General features: G+C 43.4%; 1 protein-coding gene across 1 annotated transcript in view; it reads right to left on the bottom strand.

Moving 5' to 3' along the window:
* Window positions 1–7,530: 7,530 nt before the first annotated feature.
* The window catches only part of CBL (Cbl proto-oncogene), an 80,590-nt gene continuing 67,839 nt past the window's right edge, over window positions 7,531–20,281 (bottom strand). The window contains exons 12-16 of the mRNA XM_052652621.1: window positions 18,729–18,823; window positions 10,403–10,543; window positions 9,919–10,019; window positions 8,821–9,003; window positions 7,531–7,833 (exon numbers count right to left, since the gene is read on the bottom strand). Coding sequence (XP_052508581.1) covers window positions 7,553–7,833; window positions 8,821–9,003; window positions 9,919–10,019; window positions 10,403–10,543; window positions 18,729–18,823 — 801 coding nt within the window. The 3' untranslated portion in view covers window positions 7,531–7,552. The remainder of the gene's footprint in view (window positions 7,834–8,820; window positions 9,004–9,918; window positions 10,020–10,402; window positions 10,544–18,728; window positions 18,824–20,281) is intronic.

The following is a 20,281-nucleotide window of genomic DNA, read 5'->3' as shown; positions in this document are numbered from 1 at the left end:
CTACAGTGGCCACCATACTGAGGACAGGCTTCTGTTCCGGCACGTGGTCCTTGCCACCCTGACCAGGGGAAAACTCACCCCTGCAGAGGCACTATCTGCTTAATGCTCTACGACTGAAGTTTTCAAATGAAAGGAAAGCCAAGTCTTAAGAGAGAGGCAGGAGGTCTAGGCCAGTTCAGGATCCAGCATAAAGACAAGACAGACAACCTCCTCTTCTCGGGAGTCCACCCGACACTGTTCCATGTAGTTGGGTCACTGACAGGATCGGGAGGCTGGGTCACTTGAGGCGGTCCAGAGGATACCTGGCAGTCATGGAACGTTCTGTCTCCTCCTGAGTACAGAACATCCAACCTGACAATTAAGATTCTGACTGGAGCCAACCAAACCATCCTGGAGTACAATGCTCATTTCTTCCAACTCAGCACTGTGGCTGGGAGAAGGGACCGCTGACCCGCTGCACCTGGGTGCCACCACCCCAGCTGCACGGAGACACTTCCTCTCCCCTAGACTGGAGAACTAATGACACTCAAGGTAGAGGAGCTAAGACTCTGGTATTTCCATATTAAGTCCTAAAATGCAGCCTGGGATACAGTGCTGCCTTAGAAAGGCACAAAATGTTTGGTTTTTTTTTTTTTTTTTCAGTGTGCTAAAAATTGTTTTGTTTTGAATAAAGGAAAAAGATATATAAGGTTAAAAATACCAAGTCACCACAGCCAGAAAGCAGAGGGAGGAGGTACCTCCTAGCTGCCACGCCCCTGCCACACATTTCAGCAGGAGGCCAAGGCCAAGACACTAAAACAAGGCTGAGACGGGCAGGTCAGGAGGCATCCACTCTTGTGGGCCTGGCGCCTGCAGGCTCACTCACCCCAACAGCAGAAGGAAGAAGCCAAGGAAGAGAATACACGTGGTCTACAGCCTCGTATGCAGTCCCCTGCCTCATCAGCTTCCGGACAGCCGTAAGCACAGCTTCCTCAGCCACAAAACGCCGTCAGAGGGAGGTGGGGAGGAGGGGACTGACACACAGGGCACGTTAGCACCTATGTCAGAGCGCTGGGTGCAGGCACACACACACCCCAGGCGGGGACCCAGCATGAAAGCGGCGCCAGGCCTGGGGAGGCTCAGACAGCCGGTACCGAGCAGGATCCCCTGGCCTTCCAAAGTGATCCAGCGGCAGAAGGAGAAATTGTGAAGGGCGCCTCTCACATTTTGGGGGCCAAATAAGAATCTGGGGCCGGGCATGAGAACTCTGATTTGTTCCACTGCCAGATCAGTAGGTTGGCGTTCAGCCTCTGCTCTCTACACACACAGCGAGTGGTCAGCTACATTTTTCTCAAGCAATGAACAAGGGAAGGGGCAGCAAGATGTCCAAACAGTTGTTAGTCTGTTAGTCAACAGCTGGCCCTTTGGCACCGTGTTCTCCAGAAGACTGGCAGGGGGCCTCCAGGCAGGCCTGGCTCTCCCCACCCCGACTCCCCCACTCACTCCTGGGCTACTTTGTGGAAACAAGAAACACTGGTGCTCCCTCTCTGAAACCAACCCAGACTTCCTAGGACTCAGTGAAGGCACGAGGCACTGCTGTCCCTCTGCCCCTGAATTCTGGAGCCTAGAAGGGAATTTCAAACACACAGGCCCCAGCCTTCACCATGGGCCTCAGCGTGTATCTTTGGATTATTAGGTGACTTCGATGTACATCAAATGACTCCAGTAGTTTAAAAAAGTTGTTAAGTAATTATGAAATGCATTAATAACAAGGGACAGGCTCTGGGATGAGCGAAATAAGATCAGAAGATTCAGGCAAGCAGAAACATGGCTTTAAAAAAACAACAAATAGAGGCTTTACTACAGGACGACAAAGGAAGCAACCGGACAGAGAGGACAGATGCATCCTGTCGAAAGAGCTCTCAGTAGCAACTCTCAACTGGAATCTATACCTAATTCACATCCTGGCAACTGTCCCAATGCCATAAATTCTTACTGCAAAGTAGTCTCTGAGGTACTGCAGAAGGCCTGCCTAAGGACATCACTGCAGAGGAAAGACTAGATGAAAGGGTGGGGAGGAGGACATGCAAGGACTGAGGCCACGCGCCTGGAGAATGAGTATGTTCTCAGCACTAAAACCTGAAGAGAGCCCAGAAGTCCACGGGCAGGGGTGACGGGGGATTTGTGATCTGCTCTCTGAAGAAACCGAAAGACAGCCAGAAACCTGAGATTAAATGAAGGCTAAGAAATGTCACCTAAGAAATGTCACCTAAGAACAGACTAGCTCTGGAACACGAGAAACGGGTCCTGAAGAAAGAGGCAAGAAATCTTGGATGCCAGGACTCATAAAGGAAAGAAACACAGGCCATAAAGAAACAGTGAAGACAGTAACCCAAGTTAACGTTAACCTAAGCGTTTCTTCAATGTCCCAGACACAGTCCCACGCCTGCCTTTCCCCTCTCGAGAAAGCAGTATGGTAAACTTTACTACTAAAGTATTGGTTTGGCCAAGAAGCGCATCTGGATTTTCACGTCATGACATCACACACAAAAGCTGACTGAACTTTTTGGACAACCCAAAATGATTTAGGGTCTCTCTCACCTCCAGTCAGAACCTCCCACTGCCCCTTCTTCCCGCCTGAACTAACATGCGGCTGCCACCCTGTGTGGCAAAGGCTGACTGGTTGGGTGTCCACACCTGATCAATATGCTGGGCTGATGACAGTCTTCCTTGAGAATATGAACAAGAGGAGCTGGGTATCTGTTAAAGTGATGCTCCCTAGAACTGGGGGGTCATGAGGACTTGAGGACTAGGGTTCCGATTTCAGGGCCACATATTACTGACAAACAGATTTCCTTGGAGGAGAAAGGTCAAGTTGCAAAGTTTCTCAGCTCCATGCAGAATCAGCTGTACTGCTTCGCTGGGTTCTGGGCAACAGTCTGCATCCTGATGACTCCCTCCTTTCTTCTGCTTGAATTCTTCTGCTTCTTGTATCCGAAGGACTGCTCAACAGGATGGTCAAACATACAGCCTTGACCTTCTTCCACTATGCACCCTCCTCCATGCATTAAGTGGCAACATGCCTTTCTAACATGAGGCTGCTAATGCAGACTGAGATCAGAGTAAGAGTAATGCTTTATGCTGAGAATACTTCAGATCGAATTTCTAGGGCATGAAAATCCAGGAAAATTACGTGCTGACTCTTACACTAAGTTCCAGGGTCTCTCAGCTCCATACTCCTAGAGATACAGGCTGACATTGTTGAGAACTGAGTTCAATCTACCTCACTGCCTGGCTCTCGGGAGACCAAACAACTGGTGGACGATCAGGACCCAGAGACAGGTGCTCATCCTCCTCTCACAACTTCGGCCCTTCTAAAGAGACACAGGATTAGCAGAAAGGTTGTGGAATGATTGAAAACCAATTCCACACAGGATGGGAGATGGTAAGAGGTCCCAGAAGGGTCATAAGAAAACTTCCCAATAAAGGAAAATAGGAATACAAGCAGCTGAGTAAAAAGATCAAGGAAGGCACTAGAGTGGAAAGGGGACTGTAGGCAGATGCTTTCCTTAAACATTTGACTGCCCTACTGTGCAACTCTGAGCTGATGAACAGACCCACCAAAGACTGTAAACACATAAAAATGGTGGGTAATCCATGGGACTTACATGGAGGAATCTCCCAGACACTGTCAAAACTATAGGAAGATAACAGGGTTTAAGGGGAGCATCTTGAACTGATTCTTAACCAGGACAGCTCTATAAGGAAACGCACGTCTGCACGAGCTGTGACTATAAACTGCACGACTGAACCGGGAATGGGTATTTTAGGGCCAAATGGACGTGCCAGACAGTCCAAGTACAGTTCCTCAACATCAGTAAACCGCCCTGTGGTGGCAGGGGAGGACACAGAGCTGGCACTTCAGGCTCATGGTGTTCACTCACAACCACCTGCTGAATGACACACACTCTGTGAGAGCCAGGCCAATGGTCAGAATATCATTATTCCATGGGCAGTGGTCACTGCAGAGTCAGAAAGGCCAACAGCCTGAGAGGAGATTTACAGTTTGGGAAGAGGGCCTGTACCCCTTTGCCTCTCATGACATGAGGTAGGAGAATATTCTGCACTAAAACCATTGCTGGTCACATGCAAAAAAGGTCTAGATCTTGTTAAAGGGAACATACAGCTGGTCCCTACTGTGCAAGCAAATATATAAAATTCATGCGTGAGGTTTCTGATTGGACCATAAAATATATTTTACTTTTCTATAAAGGAAATAAATATTTTAAGTATGAGAAATAGCAACCCCCCTAATTTTTCTTCTAAATCCACAGAACAGCTAAATGGTACTAGCAGTACTATCCCACGCTGTGGGCCCTGGTGTTAAGAGTCTGCATGAGAAGCAGAAGAACAGAAGGATGGCACAACATGCAGAGCAGGGTTGGGGGCACAGAGAGAGTCAGGGGCGAGAATGGCCACCCATAGGTGGCCATTTATATTGATATATATATTAACAGATAAATGCTGAGACGACAGACTGCCAAATCTATTATTTACCTAAAGGGAGGTAGGTATATCACTGAGCCCACAGGTTTTTTCCACCTTGAGAACCCCTGACTTTAATGGAAGGAGTATGGCAGAGGCAGTGGATGAAACAGCCACCCAGCATCAAGGAGGGCTGTGGAAAGTAGTCCAGGGAGACATGGGGAAGTAGGGTTGAACCGAAGAGCCTAATGCATTTGAGCAAAGGGAAAACAGCAAAGTGGTTTTTACCTTACTTACCTGATAGCTAACAGAGGAGGAACCATTTGTAATTTAGAGGGAGAAAGGGGATGTGATTGCTCCAAATGGCAAAATTCAAAGCCCACTTGTGAAAGGGCAATAGCAGAACCAAAGAATTAAAAATTGCCACACAAACTGAGGATGAAGAATGGGTGACTGGTGCCTCAAAGGAAAATTTAAGAAAGTTTGGTTTTGGAAATATCCTCAAAACAAGAACCATGCAAAAACTTGCCTGAGGCTCACCTGGCAATCTCAGGCTCAGACCCAGGCATGAACTCAGAGCACCCAAAGGAACCTCTCACAGAAAGGTCTGAGACCCTGACTGCCTGCAGATAAACAACCAACAAGCTAAGAACCAGGCCAAGCAATGGTGCATATGTTCAACCCCAAGTTTGAGGGCTGACCCAATGAACCACACAGGTACTCAATGAACTGTTGAGTACTGAATGACCCAATGAACCATTACGGAAAAAAAAAGGATAAGCTTGCCTTTAGCATATATACGTAGGGACATAATCTTCAAAGAAGATTCTGCATGCACTCTGAAAAGACGAAGGACTTGCAGAACCACTGCTTTGCTCTCTTGACAGATCTTCAGGCTAGGGGCAGTATCTGCAGATGAGGAAAAACTCCAGCAGCGAGGCATGCAGGCTGCCGCCAGGTTTTCTAGTTCCTCACCTAGGCCTTCCACATCTAAACAAAGTGCAAAATGAATGCTGCCACAAGTGAAACACTATACTGGCTTTGAGTGGGAGATACTATGGTCCTCTTTCCTACTCTCTGGCGCTTTCCTCTGCCCCTCCACCCGGATTCAGGCCCTCCTGCACCTGCTGGGGGCTGTGTCATTTTCTACCATAAAGAGAAGACAATGGGTAACCACGGCAATTCAGCAAGAATCCCCAAACCATCCACTCTGGGAATGTAAATGGCTCGGAGGCAAGAGGAGAAAAACAAAAGATCTAAGAGTAACTGAAAGCCAAGAAAAGAGTCAGGAAAAGCTTTAAGTCCAAAGATGATAACATGGGAAAGAAACCAGATGCGAAGTCATTTCTGTTTGGATTGTGAGACAAAATCAGGTTTTAGATTGTGAGGCAGGTGGGTTTATCAAGGAGCAGGCTTGTTTCTGACCAGGAGGAAGGCCACCCACTGCCAGGGAAGTCAGTTAAAAGGCTCGGGCTGGAGAACTAACTGAAATCAAGAGGTCCCTTGGCAGCATCCACAGGACAGACCAGCGAACTCCGAGTCTTCTTTACCAGCTGGCAAGGGCACAAGCTGCAGGGCTTGTCATGTTGTCTGAGTGCAGCAAAGGCACTGATCACACCAGCGATGTCTAAAGACCACGGGGAACGCAGTCCCTAAAGAGCATCTGAGAGCTAGAGGGAAAAAGAATGGGGAAGGGGAGGAAGAAGGAAATGCTACATTCCCAAAGCCATAGGCACAAAGAGAAAAGTGAGTCGCCAGGCAGCACCAGTGTAGGGTTGGTGCTAACTGTCAGCAGAATGCTGTGCTACCCTGGAGTAATACCCCCAACTCCTTAAAGAGGAAAGAAAAAACTCATCTCTGAAAATATAACCTGGCTCATTATCACAGGGAGACACCCATATAAGCTGAAATCCACTGGGAAGAAAAGCTGAAGAGAGAAATCTTTATTGTCTGCTGTGTGCATTTTATGTATAACAAGGTAGAGAGCGTGTGAACGGAGCTTCCTAAGTGCTTCATGGTATTTGGGCCAGAAAGCCATGCTGGAAACAAATGATTTCCCCTTTCCATTAAGTAGAAAATCTCATGACCTACATTAGAACACATACCTGGCACCAAGGCAACTGACTCCCGCAGACTACTTTCTGGGGAGAGCATGGAATGTATCTGAAGGCCTCTATCTCATATCAGTCATTATGTAATTACGATAATTAAAACATCTTTTTAAAAACAGATTCAATGTTCCTATAGAAACAGTGCTTCGGAGTGACCAGTGTTCGCTGCGAGTATCAAACAGGACCATAATGACAGAGCAACAGTACTTTTCCCCCATCTATCTACCAAACAAACCAACACCATCACACATTATAAAGAACATCCTATAAGCTGCTTGGCGTCAGTGAGGCTGACCATAGCAAGCCCACTGCCAATGACGGACACTAAGGAGAAGGAGGGCGGAGGAGACAGGGAAAAGACAGAGCGGGGTGGGGGTGGAGGGGAGGTGTTCTAAAAATACAAGACTTCAGCTATGCACATGGTAATCTAAGCCAGAGGGGAGTGTCTGAGTTGTAACACACGCTGGGGTTGGGGAGAAAACCACAGTAGATGGAAGTCTTTAAGATTCCTTCCTAAACCTCTTGTGCTAATTCCCCGCCTGGAATTTACACACACAGCAGGTTAATCTTATAATCACAGGACACACACAACCACAGACAGACGGACAAAACGCACACAACCATATCCTTAACCCAAGAAAGTCTTAAGTCCTCAATTAGGATTTACAGCACAGTACTTCTGCTTTCTGGACTGTTCCCCAGGTAGGCTACCATTTCACAAAAATCCACTCTTTCCAAGTGGGAACTGAAGGACACCTTCAAATGCACTCTTAAAACAAAGAAAAGAATCAAGCCTCCTAGCTGTTCCGTCCTCAGTCCACTGCTTTGAAATCTTGGAACCACAGATGTGATACCCCACAGACAGGGCAAGATCTCACTGTGAAGTTTCCAAAGGAACCTAGCCGCCCTTTCAGGTGCTACCTGAGCAAGAGCTCCCAGCTCCTCGGTCCTCTAAGCTGCAGCAGGGAGGGGGTGTGCTAGGTGGCCACGTGGGCTGGAGAAGAAATAGAAACGAATTCCCGGAGGATGTTTTTGGCCATTTCAATGTTGTTGTGGGCAATGACCAAGGCTTTCTGAATGTCCTGATAGGAGTAGCCCTGACTCAGGAGGCTCTCGATCTCGCTGGAGAGCTGCGGGGAGGCGGCGGCTGAGGCGGCAGCACTGCTCTGCTGACAGCTGCCTGCTTTCCGTTCAGAGTTGATTCTCCGAGGGAACGGCTTGGGTGGCCTCTCAGGAACCTGTGCACTCTCAGTGACGTCTGGAAGAAATCGGAAAGAGAATATTTGCAAATCTGGAGGTGGGTGGGGGTGGGGAGAGAGCCTCATCTAATAACGATGTGCTAGTATGAGATATTACTGACCCACTGTCAGTCGGCTCCATGTGTTCTTCAGTTACACGGCTGGGTTTTAACAGCTTTAAGGGTTTTAGTGTACAGCCTTCCTCTCATGGCAGGACAACTTTCTAAAGACACCATGCACTTGCCCTACTGACAGGGACCACGCTGCCCTGGACACACATCTGCAACACACTTTACATTGAGCACCAAATTTTCACATGCATTACTGCCTAAATAAGTCAGAAAACATTTCTGAGGGGCCAGAGCAGACACTAGATTTCTCCTTTTACAAATCAAGGAATAGAAATAAGCCGAGGTCACAGTGAAGAAGCATTAAACAAGGCTGGGTGGCAGGGAATCACTGCCTGTTTGGGCAATGGATGCTATGTATCTTTTTTCACCAGCTGTCCTAAAGGCTGTCTTCTGTTACTAAAGTGACAGAAACTCTGGCCGCTGCGTTCCCAAGCGGCCACAGGTGCAAGAAGGACAGCCCTTAACAGTCGAGGTCCAAACGTGGGCTGGCTCCAGGCCCACTCAGTGTGCTTTCCAGAGCCAGTATGCCTCCCTTCCAGCGGGACAGGGCCTAGAAGTCAGGAATGTGTGCTCCGAATCATCAAGCTGAATTATCACTGTCATCACGGATGCTCAGATGAGCCAGAAAGCCTACTACCCCCAGCATATGCAGAGCCAGGGTGTAAGGAATAACCTTATTTCTAAGTCAGGCAAAATTCTCAACAGTCTAAATCAGCTTTAACTTCCCAATCTGGGCCCCAGGACCAGCTTTCCTCCCACTTTGGTCCACTCCTTTCGGCTACTGACTTACTGTCACTTGGCAGCCATTCTCTGTTTGATATAAACAGGGAGCCACACAGCATTTCTAGGAAAACCTGAGGGAGCCTGGAGACTCACGTGTTGGGGGATCACCTTCCAGGGACAGCCAGCCAAAGGAGGAACTGGCGTTGGAGATGTCGGAGAGCGTGCGGCGGGCCAGCACCGCAGGCACGGGTGGCTTGGGGACATCATACCCGTCCTCTTCATTTTCTGACTCCTCAGGGCCAGTGTTGGCATGGGCTGCAGCCAAATTCCCGTCACCTAGAGAAAAGTTCATGCAGTTATCCTCTTTTTCTAACGTACTTCTCTAACATTTCAGGACAGGGACATTCACTCATCGAGCATATATGGCATCAGTTACTGGATATCCATTATGGGCCAAACCCTGTGTGGCCCTGTGGGTAGAAATAAAAGAAACAAGGACCCTAAAATCTGCACCAGTCCTGCAGCTCTACTTTTCTAAATAGGTCAAAAGCTACCCTGGCCAAGGTTAACAGCCACTGAAATCCAAGACTCAAGCACCACTTTACAGCATTCAGTCAACATTTTCATCTGCATTTCACCTTGGAAGATCAGCCAAAGGGCCCTGTTGTATGTACTGCCTTCTTGAACTTTCAACTTGGTAAGCTAGTTAATATGGGAATTGAGTATTCACCACCCACACACACAAGAATTTCATCAATGTTGAAAAGCAATGGGAGTAAGAGGGAGCTAGCTGCCAGCACTGCAGGTCCAGGCCATATAACACAAGGGCCGCCAGGCCCTGGAAGGATGAAAAACCCAAATGGAACTGGCTGTGTGAATGAGAAGTAAAAGAGAAGAAAGGCCTTTACTGCCATAGATCAAAGATATTTTGCAAAGAAAATTATTTACGAATATTCCACTTAGATCAAGCTCTCATTGGCCAGACATTACCAGCTCATTCCTCCGGCACATCAGTGATTGTTAAAGCAGCAAAACTGGGGACTTCCCTGGTGGTCCGGTGGCCAAGACTCTGTGTCTCCAATGCAAGGGGCCCAAGTCTGATCCCTGGTCAGGGAATTAAGATCCCACATGCCACAACTAAGAGTTTGCATGCCACAACTAAAGATCCCACGTGCTGCAACTAAGACCCGGCATAGCCGAATGAGTAAATAAATTTAAATAAGTAAATAAAGTAGCAGAATGACTACTCACCAAAGGTACCACTCTCTGTGACAGACGGCGCCACCTGGGACTGAATATTATACATGGCTTCGTACGTGCAGCTATCGATCTGCTGGTCACAGTCACACGTTCTGGACCGGAAGCAAAGTGGCATAATGATCTTCAGAAACAGAGCTCTGTTATCTGCAGACTTACCAGGAGTCACTTATTCACAACTTCTCTAGACCCTGATTCTATCAAGATAACACTCTCCCTTCACCAGTGCCACTACTAGCAAATATCATAAGATTGACTCCTATTGTGAGTAACAGCTGTGAATGTTTTTGAAATTACTGTGATGCTGAAGAAACGTTAAGTGGAACTGCTTGCAGCTGCAAGAAGCTTAAAACATTAGCGGCTACACACATCTTTCTGCTGTATTTTTGGCTGGATAACGCTATGCGCAGGCAGCAAGCCAAGCAGGTGAGTGAGTTGGTGTCAACTGAATTCCCAAACACGACTGTTGTGAACCTACCGTGAACTCTGCGTTATCTCCGGAGGCCACTTCACTTCTGGCTTTTGAAGTCCCACGGGCCTAGAGGAAGGAGTCATATACTCTGTGTCCTCTTCACTTTCACACTGCTCCCCAGGGGGCAGCTTTGGCACAGGAAGAGGTCTGGAAGAGGAAGAATAAAAAAACAGAAAAGGAAAACAGAAAGAATGAACTGCTTTGCAATTACCTGAAGTAATTCGAAAATCACTGTGGCAGAAGAAATATATAACATCCTCAGATGTTCAAGATACTCCTAGTAAAAAACAGCAAGCATGATTCTGAACACATAAGAATGGCAATGAGTATATTACCTATTGCCAATTACTGTCTGACTCTAGGTGGTAAGATTCTGCTAACTTTCTTTAGCATTGCTCACCTGTGTTTTTTAAATATTCTTATAACACTATTTTCATGAAGAGAAAAAGGTCATTAAAAGGAAAATTTTAATTACAATTCTTTTTGTTGATGTTAATAAAATATAAAATTGCACCATTTACTCATTAAGCATTTTGGCAATACATACTCTGAAATATTCACATTCTTCTGTCACAGTAATTCTACCTTGGCTCCATCTCTGGCTATGTAGAAAGACACACTGAAGTCAAGTCACTACATTAAAAGCTTTCAAACAAAATAAATATCCAACAACAGGAATGATTAAATATACGCTGTCATAAACTTGCGGAAGATAGTGAAGGACAGGGAAGCCTGGTGCGCTGCAGCCCATGGGGTCGCCGAGCCAGACAGGACTGAGCGACAACAAAAGAGTCATGTTGCGTAATAGTATGCAACTGTTAAAAGTGAGGATTTTGAAGAACTTTTTAACTGGAAGGAAGAAATGCCCAATATATAATGCTAAGTTTAAAAAAAAAAAAGGGAAAACATAACACTATATTGATCTCAAACATAAATGCATTTGACATCCCTGCAGCCACGGCCAAGTAGCAAGTATCGTCTGACTGTCTGCCTGTAACAGGCAGCTATAAAAGCAGGAGACTACACGAAAGAAAGAAGCAGAGGCATACTCTCTTTCCAGAGGCAAGGAGAATACGCTGCAATAAGCCCCGCATTAGGAGCTCTGAACTTGGGCTTTCGGTGTAGTTTTCAACAGACTGAGGAGAGAGGGACTGGAATCTGGGAATACCCCGATGGCCAAGACACAAGGAGTCAAAAATCAGACACAGGTTTGAAATGCTGCCTGCAATTTTCCCTAGAGCTACTGTGAATCCTTAAACCATATATGCATGGGACAAGATCCTGAGAAACCAAGCAAAAAGCAGCAGTACTTTGGCTGTCTTGCCAAACTAGAGAGACAAAGTTGAAATATGGCCTTTAAAATAGTTATAGTTTATATGTGCAAGAAAAAAGAATTTTATAAGAAAGCTATACATGAAAAGTCTAGAACCTAAAAACACAGTATTTGTTAGATGGATTCCAGGGCAGATTAGAAACTGAAAAAAAAAAAAAAGAAAAAGATTAGGCAAGTGAAATAGAGTAAGAACTATTCCAATTCAAGTAAAGAGAGGACAAAGAATGGAAAACATGGAAATGAGCAAAAGAGCTATACGAGGTATGACAAGAAGACTGACCTTTCAGGTAACTGGAGTCACAGAAGAGAGACTGCACTGTTTCAGTCTTCTGAAGAAACAGTACACACTGGAAACTAACACAACACTGTAAATCAACTATACTCCAATAAAAATGTTAAAAAAGAAAAAGGAAATAGTAGCTGAGATTTCCCATGCTGATTTTTGGCGGGGGGGGGGGTGGGGGGGAATGGTTGGAGAGAAGGGGGCTGCACTGCACGGCTTATAGGATTTTAGTTTCCTAACTAGGGACTGAACCCAGACACTTGGCAGTGAGAGCACAGAATCCTAACCACTGGGCCACCAGGGAATTCCCAGTGACTGAGATTTCCTAAAACTGATTAAAAACATCAAATGACAAAACCCATAAACTCAAAAACCTTAAGCATAAATATAAAGAAAACTACATGGGCACATTATAGTAAAACTGCTGGGATCCAAAGACAAAAAGGTGTTATAAGTAGTCAGAAAAAGAAACATTACCCTTAAAGGAGCAACATTACGCTCATTTTCCAACAGAAACAATAAAAATCAAAAGGCGGTGTGATGATATTTTTAAAGTGCTGAAAGACATGGGTTTAAATTGTATTGGTTCACTTTTATACACATTTTCCCCATAAATGCATACTATAGTAGTACACAATCCATACAGTTGGTTGAATCTGGATGTATAACTGTGGATACAGAGGGTGTATTGTAGTCATATCTGGATATTCCAATACATAGTGGGTTGGTGCCCCTAACTCCTGAATTGTTCAAGGGTTGAATGTACTATATTTAGAAAAAATATCTTTAAAAAATGAAAGATAAAAGATATTTTAGGTCAAAGAAAATTTAAGTGAATCCATTAATAGAAGATATACTAACACAGCCTCCTCTTTCTCTCCCTCTGTCGCTCTAAAGGAAGTTATTTAGGCAGAAGGAAAAAGATTTCAGATGGAATGGTGGCAAAGCAGGAAGAAATTAAAATACTAGAGGATAAATACGTGGAAATTTAAATGTCCTTGAAGTGTTAAGAGGCCCTGATTCCAAGTGGACTCTAATGATCACGAGTCAAGGGTATATGTTGGAATCCCGAAGATAACTGTTAAAAGAATATAAGGAGTGAAATGATATAATAAAAACTATTTTACTCCCAAAGAAAGAAACTAGGGGGAAAAAAATGAGCAAAGACAGGAAAAATGGGGCAAAGAGTAGGGAACACATATTTTAAAACAAAAATGCTAGACAGGATTTAAGGGGGAAAAAAGCCAAAAAGTATATCTATATATACTGCTTACGAGAAACATACCTTCAAACATCCCCTCAGCAGGAAAGTTGAAAGTAAAAGGATGGAAAAAGTTCAAGCAAACACTAAAACAGAGCTGAGTCCAGGGGTTAGGACTATGATACAGACATTTTAATATAAGTCAAACTCCATGGGGTCACAAGAGTCGGACAGGACTTAAGCAACTGAACAATAACAATAAAGCAAACTAAAGCTAGTTAGAAGGACATTCAGAGAGTGAATGGAGTAACAAGAACAATGATTATTTAGTCAATAATTCTCAATTTCTATGTACCCTAATTACATAGACTAATACACATACAAGTACACAGAAATAAGCAGAAAAAACAGAGACCCACAATTGTAGGTGGAGTTATTAACATAATGCCTCTTAGTATTTGGCAGAACATGTAAATTAAAAAAAAAAAATCAGCAAGGAAACAGTACATTTAAATATAATTAACAAACTTGACATATACAGAATGTTGTGTCCAACAACTGCAGAATATTCATTTTTATAAAATGAAGGTGGTAATAACACATATGGAATTTACCATAAACTAGTCAATAAGGAAGGTCCCACAAGTAGCACATATTTAAATCACAGGGTATGGTTTCTGACCACACTGGAAGGAAGCTAGAAGTCAGGAACAGAAAAATAACTAGAAAATCTTCAATATTTGAAAATCAGGGAACATATAAACTGATGAGTCAAAGAAGAAATCACAAAGGGAAAATCATCATATAATTTGAAGTGAATGATAAAGAAAACATGACTTATCAAAATCTGCAGTTTACAGCTATAGCATCTGCTATGGCCTAATTGTGTGGATCCTTCCCAAAACTACTGTGCTGAGGCCCGAATCCCCAGTGTGGCTATACGTGAACATGCGGCATCTGAGGCAGTAACTAAAGTTGGATGAGGTCATGAGGACAGGCCCCAACCCAACAGGATGGTGTCCTGATATGAAGAGACACCGGAGAGCCCGCTGTTGATCTCTATACCCCTCCCTCGACACATGAATGAAGGAAAAGCCATATGAGAACATAGTGAGAAGGTTATGTGAGCACGTAAACCAGTAAGAGATTCCTCACCAGAAACCAAATATGCTGACATCCTGATAGATCTTGGACTTCCAGTCGCCAGAACTATGAGAAAATTAGATTCTGCTGCTTAAAATGCCCAGTCGGCATGCAGTATTTTGTTATGGCAGCCTGAGCCTATTAACACAGCACCCAGCTCATGGAGCTAGAAAACTAACAAATAAAGCCTAAAGAAAGCTGGAAGAAAAAATATAAGAGGAGAAAGCAATGAAACAAAAAGCAGATACCCAATGAGGATTCTGGGAAGATGGTAGAAGTTGTCTGACGTAACCCTTTTGGAACTCCAGAGTCTGTTGAAGGCTTGTAACTGCCAGGTAAAGGTCAGGATGCTAAACTGCTATTAATTTCAGTTCTGAGCATAGCAGCCGCTATCCATTCCCAGCCCTTGTCACAGGGCAGGCAGCTCTACAAACATTCCTGGAGCAGCCCACACATAATATTCAGGAGTTAAGGTGGACAAAAAGGACTCAGCCCCTCAAGTATTGGGAATCTGTGTTCTGATCACGGACTGCTGCTCCTGTTCACAGAGGTGCTGACAAAAGCCACTGCTGCTGCGCCTCCCTGCACTGTTCTAAGTCCCTCCCATACCAGCTGAAGTGACTTCCGTGAGACTTAAAGGAAGATATGGAGAAAAATCAAGAAAACCCTGTGGAACAAAATGAAAGTATCAATAGAGACAGAAACACCTAAGAAGAGACAGAAACACCTAAGAAGAAACAAAAAAGAAATTTTAGATGAAAAGTACAAGTGAAATGAAAAAAAAAAAAACCACTAGAGGCATTCAAAGGTAGACTTTAGCAGTGAGGAGAAAGAATCAGTGACCTTGAGAGAACAATGGAAATTATCAAGGCTGAGGAATAAACAGAAAGAAAAAAAGACTGAAGAACACCAGAGCCTAAGGGAGCTGCGGGACATACCACCACCAAAGGACCAACATACACACTGTGGGGGTCCTAGAAGAGAGAGAGAAAAGGGGCAGAGAGAATAGATGAAGAAATAAGGGCCCCAAACTTCCCAACTCAATGAACACAAACATCTGGGAAGTCCAACAAACTCCAAGTAAAAGGAACTCAAAAAGACTCACATTCTTAAAAGACAAAGACAAAGAAAGAAGCAAATCAGCAGACATGAGGGATCCTCAATGAGATTATGAAACTTCAAAGGCCAGAAGACAGTCGGCTTATATATTCGAAATGCTAAAAGAAAAGAAGCTCTCAACCAAGACTCCTACACAGGCATACCTTATTTTACTGCACTTCACAGATGGCACTTTGTTGGGTTTTTTAATAAATTGAAGACCTGTGGCAACTGTATCGAGCAAGTCTACTAGCACCGTTTTTCTAACAGCATTTTTCCACTTCATGTCTGTGTGCCACAGTTTGATAATTCTCAAGATATTTCAAGGTTTTTCATTATTATGTTTGTTGTAGTGATCTGTAATCAGTGATCTCTGATATTACTATCGTAAAAAGATTATGACTTGCTGAAGGCTCAGGTGATGGTTAGAGTTTTTTAGCGATGAAACATTTTACATTAACGTGTGTGTGTGTGTGTGTATGTGTGTGTGTGTGTGTATAGGACATAATGCAACTGCACACTTAGTAGACTACAGCCTAGTGTAAACATAACATTTACGTATACTGGGAAACCAAAACCAGAGAATTCAGGTGTCTCACTTTACTGCACTATTCCCCTTAATGCAGTGGTCTGGAACCAAACCACAATGTCTCCTGAGGTATGCCTGTATCTGGTAAAACTGCTTCCAAAATTGAGGGAGAAATCAAGATATTTCCAAATAAACAAAAGCTGAGGGAGTACATGACCACTAGACCTGCCCTGCAAGAAATGCCCAAGTCAGTCCTGCAGGGTGAAATGAAAACATTAGACAGTAATTTCAAGCTGTATGGAGAAATAAAGACATGCATAAAAGTAAATACACGGACAGTTATAAAAGCTAGTATTGTTATAAGAGTGGTTTGTAACTGTACCTGTTTTTTTCTACATGATTAACAGACCAATGCATTTAAAAGGAAAAAAATCCATAATTAAATAGTGTAAAAGCCAGTATTACTGTAACTTTGGTTGGTAACTCTAAATCTCTCTTTCTGTATAAATTTTAGGAAACTAATGCACTTACAAGAACTAGATCACAATCTAGTTTAAAAGAACTAGGGGCACACACTATATCAAGATAATTCACTGACTCAACAACCAAAGGGGTGTGGTGGAGCAGTAAAGGAGCAGAGTTTTTTACATGCTACTGAAGTTAAGCTGGTATAAATTCAAATTATACTGTTATAGCTTTGGGATGTTACGTATAATCCCTATGGTAACCACAAAGAAAGAATCTATAGAATATACACAAAAGGAAATGAGAAAGGAACTTAAAACATTTCACCACACACACAAAAAAACTAAACACAAAAGAAAGTAATGCAGGAAATGAGGGACAAAAAAACTACAGGGAATACAAAAAAACAAACAGCACAATGATAGAAGTCCCTTCATATCAGTAACTGCTTTAAATATAAATGAGCTAAACTCTCCAATCAAAAGACAGAGACTGGCAAATTGGATTAAAACACACGATCCAATGATATGCTATCTATAAGAGGCTCATAAGAGGCTCATTTGAGACTCCATGACACAAACAGGCTGAAAGCCAAAGGATGGATTAAGTTATTCTGTGCAAATAATAGCCAAAGGGGTGCAGGGAGGAGGGAGCTATGCTAATATTCAGACACAATAGACTTTCAGTCAAAAAAGGTTACAAGAGACAAAGAAAATTATATAAACTGAAAATTTTAACAATTATAAACATTTATACACCTGAGATCAGTCCTGGGTGTTCATTGGAAGGACTGATGTTGAAGTTGAAACTCCAATACTTTGGCCACCTGATGCGAAGAGGTGACTCACTGGAAAAGACCCCGATGATGGGAAAGAGAGGAGAAGGGGACGACAGAGGATGAGATGGTTGGATGGCATCACCGACTCAATGGACATGGGTTTGGGTGGACTCCAGGAGTTGGTGATGGACAGGGAGGCCTGGCGTGCTGCGGTTCATGGGGTTGCAAAGAGTGGGACGTGACTGAGCGACTGAACTGAACTGATACACCTAATGACAGGCCATCCAAATATCAATATGTGAAGCAAAACCTGACAGAACTGAAGGGAGAAACAGACAGCTCTACAACAACAACTAGGGATTTCAACACCCCACTCATAATCATGGACAGAACAATCGAATGTAAGATAAGTAAAGAAACAAAGGACTTAGTACAATAAACCAATTAGATGTAACAGACAAACAGAAAAACTCTACTCAACAATAACAGCACACACGCTCTTCTCATGCACAAACAGGACACCTTACAGATGGACAACATGTTAGGCCACAAACTAAGTCTCAACAGATTCTTTAAAATATCATACAAAACATTTTCTCTAATCACAGCAGATAGTTACAAATCAATTTAAAAAAAAAAGTAATACTGAAAAGTCACAAAACTGTGGAAATTAAATGACACACTCCTGAATAACTGTGTAGCTGAAACCATACTGGCTCCATTCTGTGAGCTCCATCTACACCTGCAGTCCCGTGCCCGCCCCTGCTCTGTGACTGGGTTTAGCCTGCTCACAAGGAATATGCCCAAGCCAGGTAAGTTCCCTATCAACCTTTACCTTTGTTTCATCTGATATGAAAACTGAATAGCAGCTTCGGCTGACACAGATGATTAATGGTCTGTGAGGAATAATGGCAAGAGATTCTCCCCACAGCTCGCCCCACCGGCTTCCTATTGCTGCAGACACACTTCTCCTTCAGAAGTCAGATTCTATCTTTAGCTTTAGCCCCTTTATACTCCCTTGTTCCCCTTTCAGTGGCGTGCAGCGCAGCTACAAGTGCCTCTGGATGGTTGTCTGCCCAATATCCTGCCTATATGAAAGTTTTCCACAATATACTCCACGTTGTACCTTATTTTGCTTTTTTGGTCTCAAAGTTCCTTCTCATTTTTTGTTGTTGGAAGAGGATGTTTGCTATGACCAGTGTGTTCTCTTGACAAAACTCTCTTAGCCTTTGCCCTGCTTCATTTTTATTTACTCCAAGGCCAAACTTGCCTGTTACTCCAGATATATCTTGACTTCCTACTTTTCCATTCCTACTATGTACATATACACAGAGAAAATAATGGAAAGAAACAGTCCAATACATGATAATTTTTAAATAATGGAAATACAGGTCGATTTTTATTTTCTTCTTTACAACCCTCTGGGTTTTCTAAATTTCCTATAAACAAGTTGTTTGAAAGTATCAACTCCATTGTATGAAATACAGTTTTAGGAAACTTACCTGGCAGCCAGAGAATAAATGGCATTGGCAGACGCGGAAGGTTTGATTTTGGGATGCTCACACTCTGCACCTGCTAATGGGCTGCTATTCATATTCTGGAAAGAAAAGAGTTTAAAAAAAAAAACAATATTCTTAATATAGCTAAGCATCTCCTCTTATTTAACCTATTCAAAATAACAAGAAAAGTCATATAGACAGAGACCTCATCCTCAATGCCATGCTTTGGGCTTACTATATGTGACAAAAGTATAGCTGAAGGTTCAAACATAAGGGTTAGGGAGAATAGATCTAAAAATGAGGCAAGGAAATGGGAATTGTTTGTTTTAATTCTAGAAAGATTTGAGGAAACTGGCTGTCTGCACAAATACCACTCTAGCTTTAAAAATCTACGTATTTTTCTATGTTGATGCCACCGAAAGTCAAACCTAATCCATTCTCACTAATTGAGACTGCCTATCCCATAAATGCCACTTAAATGCTAAGTTACCTTCCCCCTTCTCTTTCAACCAAGAAATACACAGTTCATTTAAGGACCACAGCATTTCTCAACTTTACCTTCAATTCGATCTTCTTCTTGGGTTTCTAACTATCCACTGGGCAATTCTTCCTTTAATGGCTCGTGTCAAATTCAACATGTCTATCCCTAGTTAGCCAGGTTAAAAACCTCTGGGGTGTGTGCATATGTGTATATATGTATATGCGACCTCTCATCCTTTTTTCCACTGACCAACTGCTTTCAAGACTCACTGGGTCTTTGTTTCATGCTCCCTAAAGTCTCTATCTATAATCAGGCTCCCCCTTCTGCTCCTGGACCAGGAGTCTCCCTCTCGTTTACCCTGTACCAGCTATGTGGAACCTCTCTGTGATTACAACCACAGACTCTCCCAAACTCATCTGCTTTCCCTCCATCCCCTGTTGCTCCATGTCTTTGCTCAGAAATGTATGTCGCCCCTTCATGTCCCTCCCTATCCCAACTCCAGCTTTCTCTACACCATTTTCACCCTATTTTTCTCCACAGCATTCATCAGCATCCAATATCTTTTCTATTTTATCGTTTATCCTGTTTATTTTCTATCCTTCCTCCAGTAGAATGTAAATTTTTTGAGGGCAAGATTTTTTGCTGAGTGCATAAAGAACCAACAAAAGAAGGAATACACCGCTCCCACCCCTAGTTCTATCCCTTATCTCCTGCTTATCCAATGGACTGCTAACCTGTCTTCTTTCAATCCATTCTCTTTCTAATCCATTCTGCATTCTATTCCTAGATTCCGCTCTTTAAGCCATCATTTTGGTCACATTACTGCACTAATTTAATCTTCATGTACACCAAATAAATTCCAGCTCTTCTGGGAGAGTGCCCTCTAGTCTAGCAACAGTGTTCCTTTCTAGCCCCCTTTCCTACTCTGATACACAAAACTTCTCCTTCTCTCAAATTAAACACGTCTTATTCCACAATACATCTTAAGCATTTCTGTCATTGTAGGTCTATCTTAAAACAGTATCTACTTTGGAAAGGATACTTAAAATTCAGATGCCACTCTTCTCGTAAAGCC

The sequence above is a fragment of the Budorcas taxicolor genome, chromosome 15 (genome assembly GCF_023091745.1).
Source record: "Budorcas taxicolor isolate Tak-1 chromosome 15, Takin1.1, whole genome shotgun sequence".
In the NCBI taxonomy this organism is placed as follows: Eukaryota; Metazoa; Chordata; class Mammalia; order Artiodactyla; family Bovidae; genus Budorcas; species Budorcas taxicolor.
This window is presented reverse-complemented; position numbering and strand designations above follow the sequence as displayed.